General features: G+C 54.9%; 10 protein-coding genes and 2 non-coding genes across 12 annotated transcripts, besides 1 other annotated feature; 5 read left to right on the plus strand and 7 right to left on the minus strand.

Annotated features, from left to right (window-relative positions):
• Positions 1-768: 768 nt before the first annotated feature.
• CYME_CME074C (hypothetical protein) lies at positions 769-1,017 on the minus strand (the record flags this gene model as incomplete). The annotated part of the gene is made up of 1 exon (XM_005535531.1): positions 769-1,017. The coding sequence occupies one exon, from the start codon at positions 1,015-1,017 to the stop codon at positions 769-771; it is 249 nt and encodes an 82-aa protein (XP_005535588.1).
• Positions 1,018-1,179: 162 nt separating this feature from the next.
• Positions 1,180-2,637, plus strand: CYME_CME075C (hypothetical protein; the record flags this gene model as incomplete). The annotated part of the gene is made up of 1 exon (XM_005535532.1): positions 1,180-2,637. The coding sequence occupies one exon, from the start codon at positions 1,180-1,182 to the stop codon at positions 2,635-2,637; it is 1,458 nt and encodes a 485-aa protein (XP_005535589.1).
• A 1,024-nt stretch (positions 2,638-3,661) lies between these two features.
• CYME_CME076C (hypothetical protein) lies at positions 3,662-5,401 on the minus strand (the record flags this gene model as incomplete). The annotated part of the gene is made up of 1 exon (XM_005535533.1): positions 3,662-5,401. One exon carries the CDS (start codon positions 5,399-5,401, stop codon positions 3,662-3,664), a length of 1,740 nt encoding a protein of 579 aa, XP_005535590.1.
• CYME_CME077T lies at positions 4,943-6,677 on the minus strand. Its single transcript, XR_002461243.1, has one exon. It is a non-coding gene; the product is annotated as a hypothetical transcript (transcript).
• Positions 6,678-9,556: 2,879 nt separating this feature from the next.
• On the plus strand, positions 9,557-11,204 carry CYME_CME078T. The gene has a single exon (XR_002461244.1). It is a non-coding gene; the product is annotated as a hypothetical transcript (transcript).
• On the minus strand, positions 10,517-11,524 carry CYME_CME079C (serine/threonine protein phosphatase PP1 catalytic subunit; the record flags this gene model as incomplete). The annotated part of the gene is made up of 1 exon (XM_005535534.1): positions 10,517-11,524. One exon carries the CDS (start codon positions 11,522-11,524, stop codon positions 10,517-10,519), a length of 1,008 nt encoding a protein of 335 aa, XP_005535591.1.
• A 546-nt stretch (positions 11,525-12,070) lies between these two features.
• On the minus strand, positions 12,071-12,775 carry CYME_CME080C (hypothetical protein; the record flags this gene model as incomplete). The annotated part of the gene is made up of 1 exon (XM_005535535.1): positions 12,071-12,775. The coding sequence occupies one exon, from the start codon at positions 12,773-12,775 to the stop codon at positions 12,071-12,073; it is 705 nt and encodes a 234-aa protein (XP_005535592.1).
• A 210-nt stretch (positions 12,776-12,985) lies between these two features.
• On the plus strand, positions 12,986-13,930 carry CYME_CME081C (hypothetical protein; the record flags this gene model as incomplete). The annotated part of the gene is made up of 1 exon (XM_005535536.1): positions 12,986-13,930. The coding sequence occupies one exon, from the start codon at positions 12,986-12,988 to the stop codon at positions 13,928-13,930; it is 945 nt and encodes a 314-aa protein (XP_005535593.1).
• Positions 13,931-15,959: 2,029 nt separating this feature from the next.
• CYME_CME082C (similar to cell division cycle protein CDC6) lies at positions 15,960-17,453 on the plus strand (the record flags this gene model as incomplete). Its single annotated transcript, XM_005535537.1, has 1 exon — positions 15,960-17,453. One exon carries the CDS (start codon positions 15,960-15,962, stop codon positions 17,451-17,453), a length of 1,494 nt encoding a protein of 497 aa, XP_005535594.1.
• Positions 17,454-17,521: 68 nt separating this feature from the next.
• CYME_CME083C (similar to retromer component VPS5) lies at positions 17,522-19,798 on the minus strand (the record flags this gene model as incomplete). The annotated part of the gene is made up of 1 exon (XM_005535538.1): positions 17,522-19,798. The coding sequence occupies one exon, from the start codon at positions 19,796-19,798 to the stop codon at positions 17,522-17,524; it is 2,277 nt and encodes a 758-aa protein (XP_005535595.1).
• A 332-nt stretch (positions 19,799-20,130) lies between these two features.
• Positions 20,131-21,501: a sequence feature (repetitive element).
• A 719-nt stretch (positions 21,502-22,220) lies between these two features.
• On the plus strand, positions 22,221-23,525 carry CYME_CME085C (probable XPA-binding protein 1; the record flags this gene model as incomplete). The annotated part of the gene is made up of 1 exon (XM_005535539.1): positions 22,221-23,525. The coding sequence occupies one exon, from the start codon at positions 22,221-22,223 to the stop codon at positions 23,523-23,525; it is 1,305 nt and encodes a 434-aa protein (XP_005535596.1).
• A 777-nt stretch (positions 23,526-24,302) lies between these two features.
• On the minus strand, positions 24,303-26,339 carry CYME_CME086C (hypothetical protein; the record flags this gene model as incomplete). The annotated part of the gene is made up of 1 exon (XM_005535540.1): positions 24,303-26,339. One exon carries the CDS (start codon positions 26,337-26,339, stop codon positions 24,303-24,305), a length of 2,037 nt encoding a protein of 678 aa, XP_005535597.1.
• Positions 26,340-26,505: the final 166 nt, after the last annotated feature.

The raw sequence follows: 26,505 nt of genomic DNA on the forward strand, positions 1-26,505 counted from the left end.
CATATACACGAGTGCACGCTGAAACAGGTAGCGATTAAGTGTGTGAAACAGAGACGAGTGCAAGAGATCGTATGCAGTAACTCGACAGATCTTGCTGCGAAGGTGTCATTGAAGGCCGGAGGCTCGCTATGCTCCGGTTCCATGTCCAACAATGCGCACGAGTACATCCTCCATCGAGATTTGAACGCCTCTACAAAAATCCGGAAAAGTTTCTTGCTTCCAAAGTGTCCGGAAGCTTTGCGTAAAGCATAATTTCGAGATCATCGTTTAGTATTCAGTGTGGGTGTTTCGCGTAAACGCTGAAGACTTCCACTGAAAAAAAACAGATTATTGACCAGGATTGACGGCATTGGGTTCTCGTCCTGAGCAAGCCACTGTTATGGTACGATTCAGCAATCGATCAAGGTTGGTTCATCGTACAAATACGCCAGCAACGATTTTCCCGGGTGAACGGTGAACGATGATGGTGTTCCATCATTCGATAATACTGATTTTACCTCATTCGTGTCATGGTCAGCGAACGGCGCACGTCTTGCCTTAGTTGTGACGTATCGCAGTCTCGTGTCTTGCTTAAGCTATCACGGATCTAGCGCATCGTCACTGCTCCCAAGAGAAGTTTGGCCCCGGCCAGTTCTCTTCGATGAACCCGCACATTTTTGCCGCCAGCGTGCTGGCGTTGCGTTCTCTGTACACTCCTCGCTGGAACCGTAAGCTTCTCAGCTCGAACACGTATCTGTCAGCATTTCGGATGCAGCAACTTGAGGACGCTCACGCTGATGGGGCGCCCAGAGTCTTTCGTACCCAACGGGGCTCTGCATAGACGTCCTGCCACCGGGCAGCGCCTGTGTGGGCACCGCAGTTCAAGGATCCCTGCACGTGAACTTTAGTTCCGAGACGAACTTCGTACTGGTATCTATGGAGTGCAGATGCTTTCTGAGGCGAAGGGTTGTTCCATTCCCTGGTTACTCGTTGATCTTGCGCTTCTGAGCATTCCAGCTCGACACAATCCTGCTGCATCGCATAGGCATCCAGAGGGATAAACGCAGGTGCGACGTGCTGGAAGGAGGCGCCTTCGCGCAATCGCTCCAGACCCGCGGAGATGCTGCACGGGTATCCTCGACTTGCCCTTGTAACGGAGTTGCGCTGGACGCAACCTCTTCCAATGGAGATTATTGATTGATGGAGCCGAGAATATGTTGGTTTGTGGCGGCTGCAGTCGCAGTACTGCACACACTGCAGACTTGCTACTACCAAATGACACCGACAGTGCTTATGCCGTCGATTCTGAAGGACTTCGGTGCTTCAGTTGTGAGCGGTTCCGCTATGGTTGCAGTGAGTCGTCTAGCGTACGTTTTGGCGCTTCCTGGAGGCGGGTGGCTAGTTGACCGCTGGGGTCCGCAGCGTTGCATCCTGGCCGCAGTAAGTGCGCTCGGGGCGTCTGCACTGCTGTTCGCTCTCATGCGGTCTATGGCGCAGTTCGCTATTCTACAGGCTGTGAACGCAGTAGCGATGGCCTTTGCTGGAGTGCCCGTTTACTCCGTATTTCTTTGCCATTTTTTTTTCGAGCACCTGGGCACGGCTCTAGGCATGGTCCTGTCGGGATTTTCTCTCGCGGGAGCACTTTCTGCACTAGTTTTGGGCGCCATTGCGTCGCATGCTTCATGGAGAGTGTCAGCTTTCGCGGTTGCCGGTGCCTTGATTGTGGCTGCAATTCCTCTTGCGGTCTGGATTCAGCGGGTGCGGCCTCCTGGAGAGCTGCTTTCTGGACGTGAAACCGTGAACCCGATCTCAAGTGCTCCGAGCTCAAGAATGGATGCAGTAAAGTCCCCTGCGTCTCGCGGCGAAGAAGCAAAGGAACCGCTATACTTCGCGCATCATGAACGTAGAAAGGATGCTGAGTTCAGTGAACTGGACGCGGAGGTAGCCGCTGGCGCTGCAGAACCGGCGGAACACGCACATGATAAGAATCTGACTAGTTTCTCGTGGGCGAGCCTTCCGTTTTTGTTGTTAGCGTCGTCGTACTTTCTGCTTCAATACTCCTATGGCTCTTATAATGAACATTTTCTCATATACATGACGATGGATGAGCAAGCAAATCTCCATTTCGCGACAACGATTCTTGCTGTGCTTTACTTTAGCACATTCAGTGCCAAAATTGTCGGAGGTTACGTCGGAGACCGCTGGGGTCGATTCCTTACCATGGTCGTAGCCGCAATAGCTTCAGTTCTAGGGGCAGTGCTTATGACGATTTTTACGCTTCGAGATACGCCTCCGGATGCAGTTCCGCAAAGCACCTTTCATGGACCTGGCCTGCTGATGTGCCTCCTAGGCTTCGCTGTCTTGTTTGGTGCCGGCTATGGAGCTATGTTTAATGCTAACTACGCGCTCGTTCCTCGTATTGTGAGCATATCGCGTTTAGGGTTCGTGCAGTCTATTTTATTTGCGATAGGTCTATGCGGGAATGGAGCGGGCGCCCTGATCACCGGGTATATGCGAACGTGGACGAGGCACTATATGAAACCCTTCTTGTTGACATTTGCAGCTGTTATTCTGAACGCAGCATGCGTTTTTGCCTTAGCGCGCTACCTTCGAAAGTCCAGTTTGCGAGAAACAAGGCACAGTAATAATGCTGGCTGATGACGGAACGCCATCCAATATTATCGTCAATCGCTTTTGGGTTGATTTCAAAGTCACCGGACGGTTTGTCCGTCATCATAATCAATCTCTAGAGCAGCGTCAAAAGAAGAAAGTTTGAAATGGCTTCGTTGCAAAAGCATAGACGCGTCTTGCTTTGATCACGTAAGCCTTTACGCACTTACGGCCTTTCTTGTACTACTGCATGACGTAATGACCGAAGACAATCGCATGAAAGCAGGATCACGAGAGCAGCATGTATCTGCAAGATCGATTCATGGCAGCAAGAGGCCAGTCTACATGTCGGCCGCCTGGCTGCAGTGGGACTTCCGACAGCTGGCCACTTCCGCCCGAGGGGACGTAGTGGCGAGATGCTCGAGGGCCCGTTCGCATTGGCAGGTCAGCCGTCACAACGCCGAGTAGGAGCGAACGTTTGCCAAGACTCGCCATGAAATTACAACGTACGTGGACGTGGTAGCATCAGCTGCAAACTCACGGTGAGCGAGGAGCAACCCATTCGATAATCGATGCATGGAGGCAATTCAGCGGGGCGTCGCAGATGCGGAGAACGCCGGATGATACCACAGATCGTTCACAGTCACAGCATGCCATATGCTTGATGTCAATCGAATTCTACTCGAACGGAGAGAGTGGATGACGGCATGCATGCGGCTACGTTTCGTTTCATGTGCTTCGTAGTTCGTGTGGTTGAATGCAGAGTTTCCAGAGTGAGGCGCTCTAAAGAGTCTCCTTGGTGGCGTCAGTCACACGTGATATCAATGCATCAAAGAAATGCCTCCTTTCGAGCCGCTGAACGCCGTGCACAGCGCTAACCTAGACGAGCAGTCGCTTCGCTTGGATGGCGGCTTCACGGGCGCTGCCTCACGCGCAACTGTGGCGACCTTAGTTACACGGAAAAAGGGCTTCGCAACGTTCTCAACACGGAAAGACGCTCCGCATAACTTCAATTGCTCCGCGACTCGATGGAACTTACGATCCAGCACGAGCTCGTAGCTGCGAATGGTCCTCACGCACTCGCAGGTTCACACCGCAGCGCATTCGACCCGAAATGTTTCTCCAACTTTTTGAGAGCCTCAGATACCCAAGTAGTGAATGTCGCGGAATTGTCACCTGCGAGAACCAGAAGTGCTGGTCGGATCACCCACAGATACCATTCTTCTGGACTCCTCTTGCCTCCAGAGTCGACGACCATCCGGAGCTGTGCAATTTTCTGACTTAAAAGCTCCATCCATTCTTCTACTGTCATCGTGCCTGCAGCGTTCGCGGCGGCAACGGTCACGGCAGACGATTCGGTGTATGCATGGTGACGAGCGGAGCCGTCTAATACGCGCCTGTACACCCGCTGCTTTTGCGTTTGCTGTTGTGTCGTCACTGAAGGACAGTGACGCGTCTCCACGATGCTCTCGAAAGGCGTCGTGGTGCTTAGCGTGCGGGTCTGCTGCTGGTGATGGTGCTGCTGCTGCTGCTGCTGCCGTTGCATTCGTTTGCGGGACTCGCGATGACGCCGGCAAAGTGCCTCAAATTCACGCGAAAAGCGGGTTAAACGATTTTCAACCGGTGCTTCTAATGACTGAATCGGGGAGAGTGCTTCCTGACTTTTCCCAGTAAGCGATAATTCGGCATTCTCGTGATTATCCAGATACGAGTCGGGGGTCAAGTTGATGTCAAAGGCCTGTAGGAATGATTCGAGAAGTCTCTCACCGGAGACACTCACGGTCCAAAGACTCAGAGATTGCATCGCGGCGGCAGCACCGGTGGTGTCCTCAGGTCCCTCGCATAACGTTCGAAGCATTGCCAGCTTTTCTTGCCAGGAGAGCATCGCCTCGAAAGCGCGGTACACAAACAGCATGCACGCCTCATCCCAGCGGAGCATTGTGGCTGTCGCTCGATCGACTGCAGCTGCGTCCATGAAGATCCTACTCCGCGAGTAATCTAGCTTGGAGATGAGTAATCGAGCGAAATGTTGGAAGAGCGCGGGGTCCGTGTCCTGGATCATACGGCACGTCGTCAGCTCGCTGTCCTGAATGGGTGCGGTACCATTTCCGATTTGCGTCGCCAAGCGTGGAACTAGTACAGCTTCCACAATGCAGCGTCTGCACGTCTCTAGGTTGCTATGATGTGGCTCCGGGATGCGTGACCCGCTGCTTTCAGACCATTTCCAGACACGAACAATGTCTCTGAAAATGGCATAGAGAGGAGCCGTCTGACGGTCGCTCCACAGCGGCGCGACCATTCGAAGCGTTTCCATGGAGTCTCGGGCTGCGAGAGCGTTACCGAAGCAGAGTAGCTGCTTTAGATAGGGTAAGATGAGCTCACGCAGTTCAGGTTTAACGCTGGTAAAGCGAGTCAGCGAAGCAGAACTGTCGCGGGACCACGCTTCCAGGCGGCTTCTCGTCTCTGTTAGGGCGCTGACGATCTCTGTGAGCTCTGGTGACGGGTCCATGACACGGGGCTTTTCCACACCTCGTGCTTCAGTGTCAGCAGTTTCGGACTTGAAATACTCTTCAAGAAGTTGAGGTAGGAAGAGGGCCTCAACCTGTAAGCATAGCGACTGCAGTCGCGCCGATACTTGCTCAGCCTCCCCAGTCGAGTGCCGTAAAACGAACGCGAGCGCTCCAGGAAAACAGTCAGCGGCTTCTGAGGCTCCCAGCACATGCTCAAGTTTGCCTATCGTTACTTTCAGAAGCTCGATATCCAGCGGCACTGAAACAGCAGCACAGCGGTTTTCTAGCTGTGTGTTTTCCATGGTTAATGGTTCGCAGTTGATCCGGTACTCGAATCTCTAGAGCATACTAAAAGCCAAAGCTATACTCAGTAAACTTATTATCTCTGTCTCCACAGTTTGTGACCGACCAAAGATTTCGTTAACCGTTGTCCAGCGGAGAGAAACGGCGGCCTCGCTGATTTGGCTTTCAACTTGAATTTGTTTAACCTCAGCTGCGTTGAATCGAATGCATTTTCACAGTCCATAGCAGGAAATCGAAAAGACTAGCCAATGAACCGAACAGATCGTAGAGGGATTACCTGCAGGAATATACTCGTGAAGGAACAGTGCATGGAGGTCTGCATTCCTCCTTCAGGTCAGTTATGCAACAGGACTCAGATGGCTGAGGAACTCTGTAAGAACCAAGAATACGCGCTCCGCGCCAAAAGCCGATATTCTCGAAGACTGGATGCGGTCAATGGTAGAAAGCTACCCGTTGATCACCTGTTCTGGAAGGAAATAGCGACGATAGTAGCCACCATGGGCGACTCTGTTTCCCACCAGCTTGTTCGTGTGGTGCTGAAAACTCTAGGGTACAGTCGCTAAAGAGAGTCCGGGTCCACGCATGGGCATCTTCCACCGGCACCAAAATGGCAGCGTTCCTGGAACTCAGCGATCAGTATGACGTCCACGGACGTCGGTTTGTTTTTTTTCCAGTCGATGCGGCTTCCTTCGGACGAGGCGGTCGGTGCGTTTATGGGTATCCTCGGAGATGGCGTCTGTGCTGTGTACGAACGAACTTGTAGAGAACGAGCATGTCATCAACTGTTCGAGCTGCAGTGGATTCTTTTGGCGGCCTCAGTTTCGCTCATAGACAAGACACATACAAGAGCAGCAACGAATTCGTCGAATCACTGAAGACGGTTCTCTGACGTCTTCTGACAACCTTCCGTTGGACAACGTGACATTTCACGATTCTTCTTGCGTTCGAGTCTCTGCAGATTCTGTTGGAATAGAGCCGCTTTTCATTCCTCCGTACGCGCCGTAGTTTAACGCCATCGAAGAAGTCTTTCTTATCGTCGAACGTGGTGATCGCTCCACTGGGCGAACCGCTGAAGCGTTCAGCACACCGGGACGCCCGGGTACGCCTCGTCGCTCTTCCGCAAGTCCACCTCTGTCCGGAGACGTCCTTACGTCAAGGCGTAAAAAAGTGCGTCCATTTAAAGCAATAAAAAATCTGACGGCTGAGCTGGGGTGTACACTTCAGAGGGTCGAGACGGAGATAAGCCAGCGGAGCGCTTCGGCAACAGATATGCACGGCGAGCTGACAGAGCACCGGGTAGCATAGAGGGCACGGGTTCGATCACTCCTTGCATGGCTGCGTTCCGTCAGAGGCGATAAACGCATGGGGTTCGTGAACCGAGAATGCAACGCCGCCAACAATATGAGGCGATGTGTGGCGCTGAAGACGAGACCCGAGGAGATGAAGCGATCCAGCTTCATGGGGCGTCCTCGAAGCCTCCAGGTATCCAAGGAGAGGATGAAACGCATGGCAGGGGGCCGGTCGAAAAGGCTGTGGTGCGTCTACCAGTTGGTATTCATTAACCCTAGGGTTCTAAAAGTTTTCGTGCCACTGCCCTTTGCGTATTTGTCGCTTTCCACTACCCTGCTCGATCTGTTGCGGGCTTTTTCTGTGACTGCTTCCTTGTTCCTCTATCTCCTAGCCCAGGCTTTAAATATGCAGATCTGTCATGTCCCTTCAGCTTCATGGTAAGCAGCCGAAGAATGTTGATGGTACCCTACGGGTTCGGATTTTGCTGCTTCCCGCTGTCCTTGACGCACGTCACGCACATGCGGAGCTAACTATTCTGCATCGCATCCCATTTTCATATTCGTTGAATACAGTCTCGGTGTCCAGTTCGCCATGGTGACACCTGAATATTGTCAGGTGTTCCCGCACGTGTCGACCGTGACTATTCATCCCCAGGAGCCGTTCTGTGAACCTTCAACTCTTGATTCGTCGCTTGGTACAAGCCCCTGACCGGCGCAGAGGGCTTTCCTGAATGCATCCTGCAGTTTCCGTCCTTGGCGCTTTACACTGAAACTACGGGCGTCTTCTGGGCAAAACCCTCTGTGAGAATGCTGCTCGGTGCAAGCGCAAGCGCACGCTGTTCGATGCGACAGAGAATTTCCGGAACATGGTGATGTTCATGATGGAACAATCACCAGAAGCAAAATCCGCGCCGGAAAACGAGTCGAAAAACCTCGATCAGTCTCTGCCGTCATTCTCAAAAGCAGTGGCGCGCTTCCGACTGGAGGCGTTTGCTGAGATGACAAGAGTCCGAGTACGAGACCTTTTTCCATACGGGCCGAAGAGATGGAATCCTCTAGCAGTAGATCCCGTAAGGGATATTTTGCTGGTGCGGAATCCCGTTCCGCCCGCAGCCATCCATAGATGAGAAATAATGCTTCGAGCGGAATCGATCATCTGATCGGAAAGGATCAGTGAACTTTCCGCAAGAGTCTGTAAACAAGTCGTCAAAGGATGATGTTTTGCGAAGCTTTCGTTTGCGTGCTCTCCACACATTCATAGCGTTCCTCGACTATAGACCTTCAGCGGCGAGCTTGCTTGATCCTGACGGGATTTTCGCGCGAACCTTAGAAAAAGAACCAGGAACATCGCACGCAACTACCGGCAGCAGTCAGCATTGTCTTTGGAGCATTTCTCAGGCGCATGCTTCAAAATTAGGAGATCTTGTGCTTTAACGAGCCTCGCTGCTCTAGAGCAGCTCGTTTTGTTCTCTTTTCCTTACCTAAGTATAGATGCGCATCGCGAACGCCACTCCTGAGCAAGCGTCAAAGATAGGTCAGTGTGATTTTCCCCAATAGCAGATGAGCATCTCCAGGCTGCATGCGAATAGTTTCGGCAACCGGCTCGATCAGCCTTGAAAGACTTCACGCAGATAGGGTTCCAGCAAAAGGCAGACAGGTAAACGCTACAACTCGATTTCCAGCGCACGCGTATGCCGTGGGTATCCACGGGGTCAATCGACTCATCATGCTTCTGTTTCTCGCTGAGAGCACTTTCGAGGCGGATAGGGCTCCGTCGTGTCTGTCGAGAAGCCAGTGCGCCTTTTTTAATTGCTTAAGATCTGTGCATTCGAGATAAGCTGGTACGACGCATCGATCTTAAGCAATTAAAAAAAGTGTACTGGCAACATCGTTGCAGGCAAGCCGTTGCTCCAACACAGCAGCCGTGACCAGCGATACCCTTTTTGTGGATCGGTAGTGTGATGGCGCTGAACTCAGCTTGGGAACCGCTGCGCAGGAACAGTGCCTATGGCATGAAGCGCTTCTGGCGGAAATCTTCACCACGAGAAAGATGCTTCACGGTATGCGATGTTGCCATCGAGGCTCTTGCTCGAATAGAGCTATCTCCGACGGAACTGTCGCTACATCTCGAAATGCCTTTCTAGACGTCACACCGGGCGATTTTATGACGTATAGAATCGATCTACTTGAGATGATCTTTCCGGAAATAACACTGAGCAGTTCCAAGCTTTTTGGAGCAGATTCAATTTGAACAGATTCAGATGTCGCTCAGAACGATTCCTAGTCATCTGGAATCGATGCATCTGAGATCACTTTTTTTGGATGCCGTACGAAACAATTCGTAGAGGTACATCGAATGGGCCTGTCGCATCAGACACCACTGAATGCCACGTACAGCAGCTGCCAATGGTAACACATGAACGCGCGCTGCCGACGCTTCGCCAGAGGCACCAGATATCGGTAATCATCCTGTCATCGCTGATCCTTGGTCCCTATCAAAGATCCATCAATCAAGAAAACTCGCGATAGTCCGCCGATATCGAGAGTCATCCTCAAACCACGGATCCTTGGTCCCTGTCAACGATCCATCAATCAAGAAAACTCGCGATAGTCCGCCGATATCGAGAGTCATCCTCAAACCACGGATCCTTGGTCCCTGTCAACGATCCATCAATCAAGGAAACTCGCGAAAGTCCGCCGATATCGATCGTCATCCTCTAAGCACGGATCCTTGGTCCCTGTCAACGATCCATCAATCAAGAAAACTCGCGATTGGCATGGCGCCGCCGCCGCCGCCGCCGCCGCCATGAATGGCTTAGGCTACCCGCGCGCGTCGAAAGTACACATATTTCTTACTTGGTGTTTTCCATACTTGCGCAGTGTCGGTTGTTGCCCAGATGAGGTTCTCCGATGGGTAACGGTATGCTGAACACAAACAATTTACCACAGTGGACTTTTTAACCGGTCCGTCTGTGACGGGCATGCCTCAAGCCCAGCCACGTGCGAAGAACACGTGTTCTGCGCTTGGTGGAAATTTTTGGAAAGTATTTCACGTTCTATCCCGCAACCAACGACAAAACGCTGGTTTTTATGCTCCAGTTTTCTTGTATATCCTTCCTTCTAACCTTGCAGACGTCTTGTGGTGGACGTGATGTCCCAGTCAGCGGGGGCGGGGCAGGGAGGGGTATCCGTGCTCGCTACCACTGCTTGGATAGTGCGCCGTCCATTTGTTGAAGGCGTCCTATACAAAAACGACGCATTGATCAGTTCGTTCGGCGGCCACCATAGGTTCCAGATTGTCACGTTTGCCCAAACTGCCCCGTTCCTAATACGAGCGAGCCCTGTCCGAAGTATTGCCGAGGCGCAGCAACTTTTGGCGGCGTCCACCATAAGAAGAGCACAGCTTCCTTCCATTCGTCTTTGAACCAGACTCTCTGACGGCCGCGAGTGCTCCAGTTTACAAATAATTGGACGCTGGGGCTCTAAACTCTGCGGGAAACATTCAGCAACATCCTTTGCCAATGCAATAGGAGCGCTCAATAGCCCGCAGATGGTACAGTCTGTGCATCCGCATCCAGTTTGCCCATGGACCAAAACGGGACTGTTTCTATCATATTCAGAGGAGGCTTCTCGGATGCAGTCACCGTGCAGGTGCCTCGAGCACCGCGCCCCGAATCAGCAGTGCGAGGCCTCCGTTGGTCAGGGAGTGTTGCCCTCGTGAACACATGCAGGCATCGATGCATGAGAGCGAGTCTCGTTGAAAACCTCTCGAGCCCAGCACGGCTCGACTCGTGTCAAATACCATCCTAGCCAGCCTTAGCTCCTTCATTTTTTCTTGCGCGTCGGTATTCGCGGTGGCGTGATGGAGCGCGGTATGCCGCCTCCAGTATACGTTGACACCACATTATTCACAGCTGAACCAACAGAGATGCCGAATTTGGCTTTCTTATCCGTCGGCTTGAGAATCTGAAAACTACACATGAGCGTTTCATCTACGCTCATCATCGCGCCAGCGTTATCAAATTCTCCGCAGTAGTTTGGAGCCGAGAAAATTGTAACAAGGCGGCGGTCACAGAAGAATTCATATCCATCCTCAACGACCTGATGGGCGCGACAGATGAGATCGAGCTCAAATTTTTCGAGGAAACGTTTCACAACGTCTGGTCCGAAGGTGAAACTAACTCCTCGATCGTTTTCGCCCCAGCCTTTCACATCCTTATCCGGATCACTCCATAAAAGATCACAGAGGAGGCCTTGGTCGGGCACGTCCGTCGGACGTGGAAGTTGCCGAATTTGATTCATCGAAGTGAGTTCTGGCGAGAGACCACCATGACAACAGAAAATCTTTTCATCCACAATGGCAGCTACAGGCAGGCAGTTGAACATATCACAAAAAGTTTTCCAGAGCTTCACGTTGTATCTTCGCCGGCACTCGTCGTAAAAGCCATAAATTCGATTGATGCTTGCCGACTCGTGGTTGCCGCGCAAAATAAAAAAGTTGCACGGGTAACGAATCTTGTACGCCATAAGCAAACATATGGTTTCCAAGGACTGTTTGCCGCGGTCCACATAGTCTCCAAGAAAGAGATAGTTCGCCTCGGGAGGATAGCCTCCATAGTCGAAGAGTCGCAGTAGATCCTGGTACTGTCCGTGGATATCGCCGCAAATCTTGACGGGGGCTTCGATCTCGAGAAGCATCGGTTGTTCGAGTAGAATTCGGCGCGTCTCCATACACAACCATTTTATTTCATCCTCTGCGAGGTTTACCTGACGACCGTGTCGCCCCCTGATTTCTAGAAGACGCTCAATAATGTTGTCCACATCGTAACCCATGTTCCAAACGTTGCCCACGAGTGCCGAGAAAACCCCACTGCAACGCCTGGGACACCCTCTTTACCTCACGACGTGAACGGTTGAAGAGGTTTACAGACAGCCCTGTTCGCTTCCGTGGCGACGCAGCCACGAGTGTGTACACGCGGTGCAGATGCGAGCGGAAGTTGGCTTCCCAAGGAAACGGCCAGCAGCAGTGCCCTCCGTTCCGTAACAGTCCTCCCAAATAGAGGCAAAGCACCCAAGACAAGCACACCAGCAAACGCGCTGCCAGACCAGGTGACTATCAGCGCCACCGACCCGAAAGCTGCGTCTGCGCAAACAGTACGTTGTACTGCGCGTGAAGCCACAGCAACGGTGCACAGAAGTCGTAAAGGGGCGACGCGCGCGCGCCGTGTAGCGAAGACTCGCCAGCCGCAGCCGGCCGGCGACGTGCGCGCGAAATCGAACGCTTCGCGCCGAGGAAGCAAAAAGAGTCAAACTTGCCCATGATGAACCTCTCATCCCAAGGAGTCCTTGCGTGTGCGCCCCGACGTACAACAGCTGCCCTCAGAGTTTATTTGCAGCCCAGATGCCAAAGGCGATGACCGCCAGGAGCCCCAACATACTCATGACAAAGATGGGTAAATTGCTCGTATCACGGGTGATGGCTACTTTGCTGCCTAGCTTCTTGGCGAAGCGCCGTTTCCGCGCTCCACACTGAGGACAGCGAAAGGTTTCCGGTTGCAGTTCGAGTGGCATACCGAATGCCTTCGTCGAATATTCCCAGCCGCAGTCCACGCATAGCCAGCTTCCGGGCCAGATCTCGTAGTCTGCATTCACGTCAATGTCGGCACTTCCAAGCTCTTCGTATTCATCCGCCTTGGGTTTCTTCCGTCGAGGCCCAATAGGTGGCTGCTGGACTGGCGACTGCCGCGGCGCAGCGCTCGCTTCAACCTGAGCGCCTGCCGGGGTGTCGTCAACACGCCCTGACAGGTCGTCAGCGCGACCTGCGTTGGCGCCGGCAACCGGACTCTTTCCGTTCCCACTGGACACCGATTTGCTCTCCGCCTGCTCCGCTGAGTGAGGCACGTCCCCGCCCATGTCTGACCGGTCCTGCCCGCTGCTAGCACTGCACTGAACGCTGAGCCGCGTGCTGCGTGTGCAGACTCTGCCCTTTGTGCTTACCGCTCGCGGGCACGTGGACGAAAATCGTTCCCATCTCGTGCACGAGCGTCTTTGCGTGAAACCACTGTTTACTGCATACAACCACATCTGACTGGAAGTTAGCTCTGTGCAAACCGTGAGACAAGCGCGTTGTCCCGTTGATGCAGCTAGCGTCGTGCCGCAGAACACAGACTCACCCCGCGATAGCCGCGCCGTCGAAAACGCCCGTGGCGTTCCGGCCCGCCAACGACTACGCCACTTCGCTGTACTCGAGGGTGCGGCCCACGGAGGTTGCGTAGAACAGAGCCGTCCACGCAGATGAGTGTTTCCAAGGTCTGGCTACTGGTTCCGACCGGCCGACCAGGTCAGCTGTGGCAAAGTCGTGTTGCGGGAGAACCGCCACCGCTCACGGACGCACACGTCCACGAGACGCTACGGAGCCTAGAGGCGCAGGGCTTTCGCCTACTCGTTCAAGTGCGTTTACCTGCACGCCTATGCAAAACCACGTGCGAGCGAGATAATGAAGGCACTACTGACCGAATGTTTCTCATTTTTGTGGGAAAATCAGGGGAAAGCTTGCTGCGTGGCCAGTCCTTAACGACTGCGAACTTGGAGTGGCGTTGCGTATTCAGCACGATGGACGCCACCGATGAGCAAAAGGGAGAACTTGGACAGCAGAACTCTCGTCCGCATGGAAAGCCTGGCCTGCTCGCCAACTTTTGGAGCGCGCTTGAAGATCGTGCCGAGTCGGCTGCAGCTACGGCGCTTGGAGAGCAGTTGACCCTGGGCTCAGAGGAGCCTGGCGACGATGCCCACCAGCGGCAAACCACTCGACCACCACGTAGTTCAGTTCAAAGTAGCCTTGAGCTAGAGTGGACTCAGGAACCCATGGATGACTCTGCCGAGGATCTACTGACATCGGACTCAGAAGACGAGGACGCGGTTGTCAATGAAGCGCGACTGCGTCTCGAACGCTGTTCCCAGCAATGCGTGCGTTTCGGTGACCCGATGCCGCTTTTACTCTCCGAGCGTCGGAATCGCCAGGCGTCGCCGCGGGAGCAGCGATACTGTAAGCAATGCGGAGGTATGCTCAAATTTGTATTGCAATTTTTCGTGCAAAAGTGTCTTTTTCTATGTGAGCGACTTGCATTTGCGAACGCTGGACTCGATTTCCCAAAAGAGGTATTCAGCACCGACATTGAGTCCGCCGACGTCTTCCACTGCGAGGCCGGATGCGGTGCCGCTGAGCTCGATCTGCAGTGAAGCTACTTTGTGGAATCCTTGGAAAATTAGTATTATCGACTGTGTGGGATCCCGAGAATGAGGATCCCTCACTGCTGCTTGAAACGAGGTCATGCGGCGGCACGAAACCGCCAGTGGTCAAGAGCTTGGATAAGCGTTGCGCGCTGCGTAGACGCCTCCGCACGAGCCACGACGCTCCTAGCCGCACCAGAGCGATGACGAGGACGCCTTGCATCGGTAATGAATAGTTCTGCTGCAGTTACATCTTGCCGTGTACAGAGACTCAGCGGTTACGTCACTTGCGCTGGAGAGCACTGCTGGCGCTCAGATACTCGCGTTTTAGTCTTAATTATCCCGCAGCGTTTTTTGCTAATCCCACGTCAACACGAGAGAGAACGAACTCGAACTCGCTAACTCGGACGAACACACGAATGTTTGCGTTTTCCGAATGTCATGAATACTAGCCTTAGAGGGTTTTTGTGCGACTGCGTCCTTTTCTTCTCTCTCATCTCCGGCTCTCAGTACGTCGCCCTCACCTATCTCCCCAGTTCCCTTGCCAGCAGTCGAAGGATACTGGAGAGAGCATTCATGTCCCGATTTCGCAGCTTCCGGTTGCTGTCGACACGTTTCGTGCGCATACGATTGTTGCGATGAATTCCTCGCTTACCTTTTTCATCTTGTTTGCGTACGCTTTCGGTGCGCATTTCGCACTTGCATCAACTTGCTCTGGGAAGGTTCCCGTAAATGTCCAGGACATATCCTTTTTCACGTGCCGCCATGTGGGGCGCGAACACTCGCTTCGTGGCCGTTTAAGTGCTCTTGATTGGAACTGAAGTCTTGCGTGGATGGCGTCTGCCGTTTTCGGACTCGGCACAGTAGCCTGTGATCGCACGCCTCAGCGGGGCGATTCACGAGGCGAGTACGCTGTCCGCTGCATGCGCTGGCGCATCTTGTTCCATTCGGCAGAGGATTTGTGGTACGTAATGTTGTGTATGATGAAACAAGCAGCGGCGGGTAAATCCAGACCGGAGAACCAGTCGTGTGGTATCGATTTGCATGCGCTCCTTTTGTACAGCTCGGTGACGCACCCGCCAATGACTTCGATCACAGCCATGACACAAGCCCGAGTCGTTGACCGTTTTCTATGCAAACACAAGAGACGCTTGCTTCTCGGCGCATGTCCCATGAAAGGCGTCATTCTGCTGCGGAATCCGCTTCCGTCCATGAACTAACACAAAGGAGGATTTTTCTTTCAAACGAAATCTATTTTTTGAGGTGACGATTTCAGTTAAATTTTGTGATGCGCTTTTAACAAAGTAGTCGAAGGGCGACATCAAGTCACGTTTTCCATGTTCCACGCAGCGATTAGCATCCCTGCGCCCACGAGTTGCCTCGAAACAAAGAGATTGACAACATGATTCATGGATGATTTCAGCACGTTACTTGACCGGTAAAATCAAAATTGGAGGCTTGCAAGTATAGAATGAATAACAATATTGCTTATTTTACAAACCTTGGCTTGACGGCAACGAGAATCGTCCTGATTCCGATGACGTTACGAATTCCAGCGGCAGACTCGAATGAGCCATGCTGCAGTGGAGACTAGGAGTCCTCACTCTACTTGAGGATTTGAAATCTCTTATTGATGCGCTTCGAATGCCAAACCAGTACATGTAAAAAAGTTCGGAAAAAGTCGCAAGGCAGAAACAGAACGTTCCGCCCAGCACTCCGTGCTAGTCAGACACCGGTTTATCGAGCAACTGTACATCCCGCGCCACGGCGAGGCGCGCGTTTCGCTGCACAGAGCGAAATCTGCGATGCGCGGCAGATCGCTGCGGCGGTTATACTCGCGCGCTAATACTCGCACTCTTGTACTCGCCCAAGTACACTTCTGCAGTCATACTTGCGTCGTTACAGTTGTGCAGCGTCATTTGCTGCAAAACGGAGGCGATCCTTATTCGACGGACTCTGTTGAAGCAACCGCTTGAGGTGTTATTTATTTACTGCAAAACGCGAACACTGTAAGGCTCCAATACTACGAAAGCCATAAATGTCGCGACAGGTTCAGGACACAATGGAGGGGTTCTTCAAGAGCTGCAAACGTCAACGAATAAACTTGACGTCCACGAAGACAAAGCAGGGCCTTGCGGCGACCGAGTGTCTCAAGGAGAAACAATGCTCGAGCCTGGGAGCTACACCAGAAGGAACCGGAGCCGGCCGTGCGCCTCAGCGCTCGCCCAGAAGAACGCAACAGGCCGGGGCTCAGGCTGGAGCGAGTGCACCAGACGCACCACCAGCGGGACGCGCCGTCGAATTCCAGCGCGTTTGCCGAGCACTCGAGACGCTGCTCAGGGACGGCACCTCAGAGTCTCTTTTCATCGCAGGGCTCCCCGGCAGTGGCAAGACCTACGTTGTCGAGCGAGCCCTCGCAGCTTTCAGAACACGTCTCCAAGGCGTGCATATCAATCTCGCGGGGATTCTGCGAGATGATATGCTGATCGAGACGCTCGCCAATGCCCTAGCTCCTCCGAAGACAACGGGAGCGAGGTTGCGTGCCAACGGTGCTGGTCAGGCGCGTCGCCAGGCGACTCGTTCGCTTGGCGCGAACCCGCAAGCGATCGATACGCTGCTTCAAAGCCGCCTCCAGGGCAATCGTCGACCACTCTGCCTGGTGTTGGACGAGATCGATCTCTGGTTGACACAGCGTGGACGACGTTCCCTCGCGTATTCGCTTCTAACGATACCAACGCGTTTCCCGGAGCATTGCTGCATCATCGGCATCGCGAATGCACTGGATTTCACAGAGCGAGTGCTGCCGGCGCTGCGCTGTGCTACAAGCATCGAGCCGAACGTGCTCATTTTCACGCCTTATACAGCTGAAGATCTGATCGCCATTGCCGTGGAGCGGTTGCTAGAGCAAGGATGCGCTCAAACGGCATCCCGGGACGGCATCGAGGCGTCTGCACTGGAGCTGGCAGCTCGTAAAGTCGCAGCCGCACATCAGGGCGATGTTCGAACCATGCTGAGCGCCTGTCGAAGCATCGTGGACAAGGCAACAGAGACCAGGCCTAGCGCGCATTCAGCGGTCGCCGCGCTGCAGGCAGTGGTCACTCAACTGTACAGCAAGCCTAATGCCAATTCCGTCCTGGAGACGATTCGATCCCTGCCGACGCAGCAGCAGATGATTCTGTGGGTGCTCGCCCAGAACGCACACAGCACCGCCATTACACTGCGCGATTTGTGCGCAGAGGCGCGGCGTCTCTTCACCAAGCTTCGTTTGGATCCCGTGGATCTCTCGACGCTGCATGAGATTTGCAGTATCTCTCTGCGACATCACGGTATGGTAACGTATGCAGCGGCGTGTAAGCGTGGAGCGCAATACGGCCTCTCTTTGCCAAGCGCCAAGGTGCGGCTGCAGATCGCCCCTGCTGATGTTTACGATGCCCTCAGAGCGACTCCAAGTTTGCACGCGCTGCTCGGTTCCGCAGCGGTTCCGAGTTACGAAAGCGCCCATGGGCACGTTGAATGTGCACGCACTGCTTGAATCTGCAAAGGCTGGGAATTGCGAAAGCATCCCTGGGACTGCGCTCCTTGGCGTCTGACGCGAATGCGCTAGCTTCGGGCTGCCCGCCGCTGACCCTCGACACGTATCGTTTGCTCGAGACGCCTTGCCGCCACAGCCAGCTCCGCCGGTGCATAGGTGCGCAAGCGAAGCAGATCAAGATAGAAGCACGTCGAGTGTTGGACGTAGCGATCACGCACGCGGGCTGTTCGGGCCTCAGTAGCCTCGAATGCTGGATCGAACTTCCACGAGGCGTCCAGCGCACGCGTATCCCAACCGACGGCCTCCGCGGTGCTTCGCAGGGTTCCGGTGCTCGTGTCGACCGGAAACAGCGCGCTTGCGTTTGGTGCTTGATCGGGCACCTGGGCAGTAGATTCCTTTCGTGCGGGTGGCGTTATCGCTAACGCCGTGCCCTGCGTGCCAGTGACCTTCAGCTCGGCCAAGTAAAGATAACGGTCGCGCCAGCACTGTATGACGCGAAGCGCTCTCCGGGCATCCTCGAAGAGGCCCGCCAGATCCTTGATGCGCTCGTGGAATGCACGCCAAACCATTCCTTCGCGAAGCTCGTTTTCCGGATCGGGGAAAACACATGCACCGTTGATCGGCGATGATATCGTGTCTAGGTCTACGAATGCCTCGCCTGCAATGCTTCTTTCATTGCAAAGGAGAAACGCCAAGTCACCGAGCGCATCTCCGCGACGTACCTCTGCAGCTGGGCTACCGGCTTGCAGTCGGCAACAGCTGCAACGACAGTAGCGATCGGAGCCGCATCGTCGCGATTGCTCGCCGGAAAGCGCTTCCTCGAGACGCTGCAGATGCTCCAGCGTCTCAGCAACTCGAGTTGCTTCCCGGGCAAGTCGATTGGCGCAGCGTACGTGCCTGTCGACACGCACCTGCAAGGTTCGTAACAGTTTCTCTTGTGTCTGAAGCAAAATCTCCAAGTCAGGAAGACCCCCCTCCAGCGCAGTCAAGTTGCCGCTTTCGCCGAATGCAGTGCATTCCCATCGAGAGCGCTGCATTGGATGCTGTATCAAGCCTGTGATCCATTCATCGATCCGAAGGCGATATTTCCAGTGCCAGAAATGCAGCGCGGCAACCAAGGCGTGCGGCCTCAACGACGCAAACCACGCCCTCCAGGACGGACCTGAAGGCATCCGGCAGCTTGGTGCGTCGGGCAGCGGGTGCCGTCCTGCAACCGCAACCACCGGCGGAGCTTCCTCAAAAGTGGGCGCTCCCGCTGCACGCATCCAGCGGAGGTCCTCCGGACACCTGAGAAATGCATCCACCAGGGGACTCTGTCGCAGAACCGGATGGCTCAGGACGCGGCCCAGGAAGCGCTCCAGGTCGCGCGCGACCTGCGCTGCAATTCCTCTGCTGAACATCGCTCGGAGTTCCAGCCAAAGCGGAATCGACGGTAACACAGGAATGATACAGGCTGGATGGACTCGCTCAAGCGACGACCTGAGCTCCAAAAAGTCTGCGGCACATCGCCACACGGCGTATTGGTTTCCTTGCGGGTCCCGCGGTGCCGTATGTTCGCGAACTTGACTCGCCGTGTCCGGCACTTCGAGGTGCCTCTGTCCTCGCCATGCAGCATCGGTTGGGTCGTTCTCCAGTGAACCTCGACTCGTTTTGGATTTGCCGGGCAGGATCACCGACACCAGGAAGCCCCCTTTCCTGTTCTGACCGAGAAATCCGAAACATCGCAGGAGGCGCACTGAAAGACGGCGATCGTTCGGTTGCCTTGGCTCTCGTAAAGTGCTTCGATGAACGACCCGCACTGAAGGCGAGCCACAACCCCAGGATGTCGCTGTTCGCTCCAAGTGTAATCGCTCACCTGCGAAAAAATGCTGCTTCTCGGACATGGCGCTCTGCGTGATCATGGGAGGCTCCATTGCGCAGCAGTTTGCAACACTGCTGCTGCTGCTGCTGCTGCTAAGCGTCCGGGCGTGAGCTCCTGCAGCGCTCTGCGTTTGCCTTTCGTGACACATACCTGCGACCCGCTTCGGATACTCTTCCGCAAACGTGCCTGTGGTTGCTCGTTCGTCAGCATATGTGCTGCGTTGTTCGCCGCTTGCCTCCAGAAGCAGTGCGCAGCAACTCGAAGCGCGCGCTCTTGCACCGGCCCGCGAACTGTCAAACCGTTCCCTGTTGCTTCCAGCGGCATCCGCGACGGACTCTCTGGCCACTATCCAAAGCGTGTGCTTGCGCTTCTCAGAGTCAGGCTTGGACCGGCCGGTGTCCGCTCCAGATTCCCAAGAAGGCGCCGCGGCGAGTTTCGAGAAGCCACAAACGCGATGCGCTTCTGAGCGCCATCCAAACTGCATCGAGGACGCCCGAGCGAAAGTCCACAGCAACTATGTGTGCGGTGGCGGGCACCAGCTTTTGTCGCACGCGAGTTCCGTCACTGTTGACACAAGTCTTCGTTCCGCAAGAGACACTTCCGCTCTTTCGGTTCGTTCGCAGTCTTCTCGGCTACTTTTCTAAAGGCACAGGGCGAAATGCGCCCCGTCACCGAGCGCTGCTCAGCACTCGTCCAGAAAGTGGCACCACGAAAACGTCAAGTACAGAGATATCACCAAACGGTGTTGCGAGTAGCGTCCGCTGGATCCAGTGGAGGCGTTTTTAGTCTTTCAATTCAATTCCTTCGTCTGCGCTGCAGTGCGTAGCAGGAGATCGAAAAGACTAGCCAATGAACCGAACAGATCGTAGAGGGATTACCTGCAGGAATATACTCGTGAAGGAACAGTGCATGGAGGTCTGCATTCCTCCTTCAGGTCAGTTATGCAACAGGACTCAGATGGCTGAGGAACTCTGAAACAACCAAGAATACGCGCTCCGCGCCAAAAGCCGATATTCTCGAAGACTGGATGCGGTCAATGGTAGAAAACCACCCGTTGATCACCTGTTCTGGAAGGAAATAGCGACGATAGTAGCCACCATGGGCGACTCTGTTTCCCACCAGCTTGTTCGTGTGGTGCTGAAAACTCTAGGGTACAGTCGCTAAAGAGAGTCCGGGTCCACGCATGGCCATCTTCCACCGGCACCAAAATGGCAGCGTTCCTGGAACTCAGCGATCAGTATGACGTCCACGGACGTCGGTTTGTTTTTTCCCAGTCGATGCGGCTTCCTTCGGACGAGGCGGTCGGTGCGTTTATGGGTATCCTCGGAGATGGCGTCTGTGCTATGTACGAACGAACTTTTAGAGAACGAGCATGTCATCAACTGTTCGAGCTGCAGTGGATTCTTTTGGCGGCCTCAGTTTCGCTCATAGACAAGACACATACAAGAGCAGCAACGAATTCGTCGAATCACTGAAGACGGTTCTCTGACGTCTTCTGACAACCCTCTGTTGGACAACGTGACATTTCACGATTCTTCTTGCGTTCGAGTCTCTGCAGATTCTGTTGGAATAGAGCCGCTTTTCATTCCTCCGTACGCGCCGTAGTTTAACGCCATCGAAGAAGTCTTTCTTATCATCGAACGTGGTGATCGCTCCACTGGGCGAACCGCTGAAGCGTTCAGCACACCGGGACGCCCGGGTACGCCTCGTCGCTCTTCCGCAAGTCCACCTCTGTCCGGAGACGTCCTTACCTCAAGGCGTAAAAAAGTGCGTCCATTTAAAGAAATAAAAAATCTGACGGCTGAGCTGGGGTGTACACTTCAGAGGGTCGAGACGGAGATAAGCCAGCGGAGCGCTTCGGCAACAGATATGCACGGCGAGCTGACAGAGCACCGGGTAGCATAGAGGGCACGGGTTCGATCACTCCTTGCATGGCTGCGTTCCGTCAGAGGCGATAAACGCATGGGGTTCGTGAACCGAGAATGCAACGTCGCCAACAATATGAGGCGATGTGTGGCGCTGAAGACGAGACCCGAGGAGATGAAGCGATCCAGCTTCCTGGGGTGTCCTCGAAGCCTCCAGGTATCCAAGGAGAGGATGAAACGCATGGCAGGGGGCCGGTCGAAAAAGGCTGTGGTGCGTCTACCAGTTGGTATTCATTCACCCTAGGGTTCTAAAAGTTTTCGTTCTACCGAGTGGAGCCAGCCATGCCCTCTACAGAATGCTCTCGGGATTTGTATGCTCTGCCGCCCAGTCTCGAGAGCTTATACCGGCCTCTGGTAGTCATTCGCAGACCTGAATCCCTACCGACCTTCGTTTCCTGGCAGCGTCGATCATGTATCTTTGATGAACTTGTCAAAGGCTGCGGCAGGCCGTCAGAATGCCGTAGGATTCCACTCGAGCAAGGTCGAAGGCATTCGCTCGCACGCATGCTTGCGAAGAAGCTGAACAGAGCTCGCCTTATCCAGACCACGTATACGTTATATCGATCAATACACTACGCGTCTTCCGTGCATATTGGCCATGCATCATGAAGTGTGCGACCATGCCTCTGGAGATAAAGCGCACAGGTTTGGTGCTCCCGAAGCCTGCCCCAGCAGAGGGCGCCCCCGGCACAGGCGGAGCTTTCTTTGAGCGCTGGGAACACTTGCACGCAGTAACGCAGCAAGCCTAGTGTTAACCGTGGATTACATCGAATCTGATCACGCAGTCTGTTTGCACTCTGTATCAGCTTTGTTTCTAAGGGAAGCGACGCGGGCGTCAGCGGCTCGCTACCGCTACGCAAGCGGGTGCCGCTCGTCCGCTTGCATTTCAACGATCCAGCAGCGCTGTGCTTGCGTTTCCGGTGTGGGAGAAGCTGGTGCAATCCTCTCTAGCAGACTGAGTTCGTCGCCGTTTGGTTGCTCATGATAGACGCTGGAAGTGTCGATGGAGCCTCTGCGAACGATTCCGCTGAAGTCTACCCGCAACCGCACGCTGGTCTCAGCGATGCAGGTGTTGGACACAGTCGAGTACCCGGCCTGGAGCGTTGCACGTCGCCACCAGGGCAGACAGCAAAACCGATAAACTGCTTGGTTGTTGGTATGGCTGGGAGCGGTAAGTCGTCCCTGGTTTCGCGGTTGGTCTCGCACGCGAATGAAAAGCAGTGGGCCTGGAAAGCGATCAATCTCGACCCAGCTGTGCAGACGCTGTCGTTCCCAGCTGATCTGGATATCCGCGACACTGTGTCGTACTCGCGTGTCATGGAAGAGTACAGGCTCGGTCCGAATGGTGCAATTCTGACGGCGTTGAACCTTTTTGCAGCCCAGTTTGAGCGTGTACTCGATTTTATAGAGAGTGCTTGTGGTCCAAGTCGCGAAAATGCAACCGCGAATGAAAGCGACCAGGTGCTCGCGAGCTCGACGGCGCCACGTTTCATCTTCTTCGACACACCTGGGCAGATTGAAGCGTTTACCTGGTCTGCGTCAGGTATGATTGTGACGGAAACGCTGGCAGCGGTTGCCGAGTACCCCACTGTATTGCTGTATGTAGTGGACATTCCGCGCTGTGTTCGGAACGTGCTCACATTTACGAGTAATATGCTCTACGCCTGTTCGATGTTGTACAGATCACGAATTCCTCTCCTTGTTTTGTGGAACAAGTGTGACTGTGTCTCCAGGGAGGAGGCAGATCGTTTAGGAACATGGATGCACGATTTTGAGGCTTTCGATGCAGCCCTCGAAGCCGGTAACGAAGCGAGCCGCACCCCTGGCGGCGGTGACTATGCGGTGAGTTTCTCACGTAGTCTCGCGCTAGCCCTGAACGAGTTCTATCAACAGGTCCCGTGCGTGTTTGTCAGCGCAACCACCGGCGAGGGTATGGATCGGCTCTTCGAATCGCTAGAGCACGCGCGAGTCGAGTACGAGCGCAGCGAATACCTCCAGCAAGTGCGTCAGCGGAAACGAGAACGTACAGCTGCTGAAGAACGCCGGCTGGAAAGGGAACGCCATCGTTTTCGGGCTGCGCATCGATCGACTGGAGATGGTGACAGCAACCAGGCGGGCGCCTCCGCCACGACAGAGGCCACGAGCCGTGATCGTTTGCGCATGCGTCTGCAACGTGCTCAGCGGAACGGGTATCACGAGCACCAGGATGCTTCCCCTAATGAGGACGAGTCTGAAATGCGCCGACTTGCTGAGCGCTTTTCGCGAACGGGCCCGCGCTCCACCTGATGGAAATGCGGTTGCGGAGCTGGCTCTGTCGATGCCCGCTGCTACGTGTGTGTGTGAACGCGCGCGCCCAGCCCCCGGACCAGGCAGGCCGTATACGCGTTCGGTGTCCATCGCAAAGTGCACCGGCACCGGCACCGGCGAGTCTCCCGCAGAGTCCCACAGCGAACGAGCACCAAGCAAGCGTCGCCCCGTACTCTGGTTTGGTCTCAAGTCCATGTGCGGGGCGCTGGTACAACGAGCGCTCTTCGTTCGAGGGCGCAAATATGCGCTTGCGCGCAGTCGCCTCGACCGTGGTTCGATACTGCCCACGGTGTCTGTTCGCGAGCGCTGCGAATACCCTGAAAGCGCCTGATACGCGATAGGTGGCGCCATGCGGGCTTCATCGGCGCCGCACAGGCGCTGCGTGCGCGTACCCGAATGGCGAGCGTGCAGGGCGGCAGCGGTACGCTGCTGGCGCACGATAATCGCTCAAGGCGCTCCGCTACAGCGCGCGTGCAGTGACGTGTCCTGTGCGTGTCTTTGGTATGCGACACGCATTGGCAGTGCGCGTGCATGCGCGATGCGTGTCGCTGTCCTCGTTGGTAGAGCTGGTGGAGTCTCCTTTTGGTGTCTGCTGGGGATTTCTCCATTCAAGGGGGTCTTGCATTCACTTGGGGCGAATATCGAGTTCATAGCGTCTATGACCCGAACCGGCGCCGCCTAGTGAGCGATGTGATTGCGGAATCGCCATGTGCTGGACGTGCGTGGTTGCGGCTCGGCGAGCAGCTGGGGGCATCCCTAGAACTCTGCAGAGTCCAAGCAGTCGTCCGCGTCAGACGCCATGAAGTCTGTATCGCACGCTGCGTGTGCGTCCAGGTCATTGACGCGGTGCATCCAACGATCGAGCGCGGTTTGTGCTGGCACGTGGGATTTCGGCGATGAGGTTACTTTTCCTCTGGATTCGCGGCTTTCAGTATTCTTCGTCTTCGATGCGGCACGGCGGCGCTGTAATTGCTCTAGATAAGCATCGTGTGTGGATGGTTTCCCTTTTTTAGACCAGGCCGCCTTGGGGAGTCGGCCGGCTCGGGATGGACGAGGCGAATCATCTGAGGCGCTCTGGGGAGCCTCCAGTGCTCGCGGTCTATTTTCGTCCTGCACAAAAATGCTGTCTCCTGCATAGAGCATGGTTGCCGCATCGGAAACGAGCCGGAGGGCGGCTCGCTGACGTTTGGTGCTCATTTCTCCTCGGCCGCTGCTAGTTTGGCGCAAAGTTGCCAAAGCTTTCTCGAGCGCAGGTGCGGCGGGTACCGCGTTGGCCGCATCCGATTTAGAAGCACGTTTGCGTGTTGGTTTGGTGGGCATGGGATGCATCTCAAAGCGGACTCGTTTCGAGTGCCGCTTGTGGGTGTGCAGTGCCGTCGATGCTGTAGCTGCATCCTTGGATTCAGATTTCAGCTCACCGACTGTGCTGACGCTCTCCGTGCATGTGGTGTTGATAGATTCTTCTCCAGAGGCGCCCGGCGACAAAGGTTCTGCGGACTTGCGTTGAATCTTTTGCCGTCCGCGTTGTTCTGTGCCTGTCGTTGTTTCGCTCGCGCTTGGGGCTTGCTCCGCTCCCCTTCTGGGACGACGCTTATTCTGAGAAGCGCCTGAAGTTCGGCTCGCTGATGGTGAACTGGATGCAGGCATCATCTTGATCTTTCCTGATGCTGGATCTAAACTGCTTTGGAAGTGCTCGCGTGTTGCCGGGGTCATGCGATCATGCAGTGGCATCATCACAGACGCAGCCGCAGCGTCACCAGAGAATGGATCCTCTGTAGCGCGTTGCCCGCACTGGGAAGCGCTTGCTCTATTCGGGTCCCGCGACGACGTTTTCCGCTTGTTGGCGGATGCAGCATGAGCCACTCGATGCGAGGAGGCAACCATGTTCTCGAATTCGCTGCGGGTGCCTTTTTCGCAGCTTTTGCTGTTGCTCGCTTCCGCGCTGTTTGAACTATCAACGGGTTGTTTGCGCGGACGCCCCCTTTTCCGTCTTGTCGGCGAGCGGAGCGGTAGGGTCGCAACCTCAGACCCAACTATAGCTGAGGCAGTTTGCAGAGACCCTGTTCGGCTTCTCGTTCCGCTCGCACCCAGGATGAGGTCGGGGTGGTGGAAACGGACGCGAACAAGCTGCTCTAACAGTCGCCGCGCTTCGCGAGAGATCGATTGCGGTATCTTGCGCATCTGCTCTGCGGTATTGCTGGCCACGGGCCAGTCCGACGGGTTCTGCTTCGTGGCTGGGGTCTCGCCGGTGAGCTCCTCATCCACTACGAGCAGTGGGCCGCGCTGGTGCGAACGCGTTCGCGTCGCATGCGGCCTCGCTGCCCGCCGGCTTTCCAAGTCGACTTGATTCCGTACCTCCCGCCAGGAACGATAGCCTTCGATCAAAATCTCACGCCAGTTTTTCGGAAACGCTGTCCCTTTCCCATCATTTACGCTTTGAAAGGCGCGGACGGTCGCAACAGGCCACCCGGCAGTGACCATGTGCGCCGCACGCATCCGGCCGCAGAGACGGTACCGAGAACCAGACTCGGTCTCGATGACTGTATATTCGCGCCCGTCTGTCTGCACGTCCACTACAGCCGAAGTTTGCCACAGCAACGATGCATCCAGAGGCGGTGCAGGAACACCAGCGGCGTTCGATTCCGCCGCCGCTTCCCGCGTGCCCCACACTGTAAAATATGTGTTTTGTTTCTTTGCTGTCGTCGAGACATTCTCTCGATCTTCATCTGAAATTCTATCGTCTTCAGCAAGGACAGGCTCAAGGAACCAGTCGTAGATCGGGGGAAACTCCATCACCACACGTCTACCAGGCAAAGAGAGGCAGTTGTTACCGCGTGCGCGCGCGCGCGGATGCTTCCACAGCGTCGAAGATAGAGGATTTTTAAATTGACATTGGCCAGCGTTTCCAGAGACTGTGCCCCATTTTTTTCTTTTCTTTCTCTGTCAGCGCGCAGTGAGG

Source organism: Cyanidioschyzon merolae, chromosome 5 (assembly GCF_000091205.1).
Source record: "Cyanidioschyzon merolae strain 10D DNA, chromosome 5, complete genome".
Lineage (NCBI taxonomy): Eukaryota > Rhodophyta > Bangiophyceae > Cyanidiales > Cyanidiaceae > Cyanidioschyzon > Cyanidioschyzon merolae.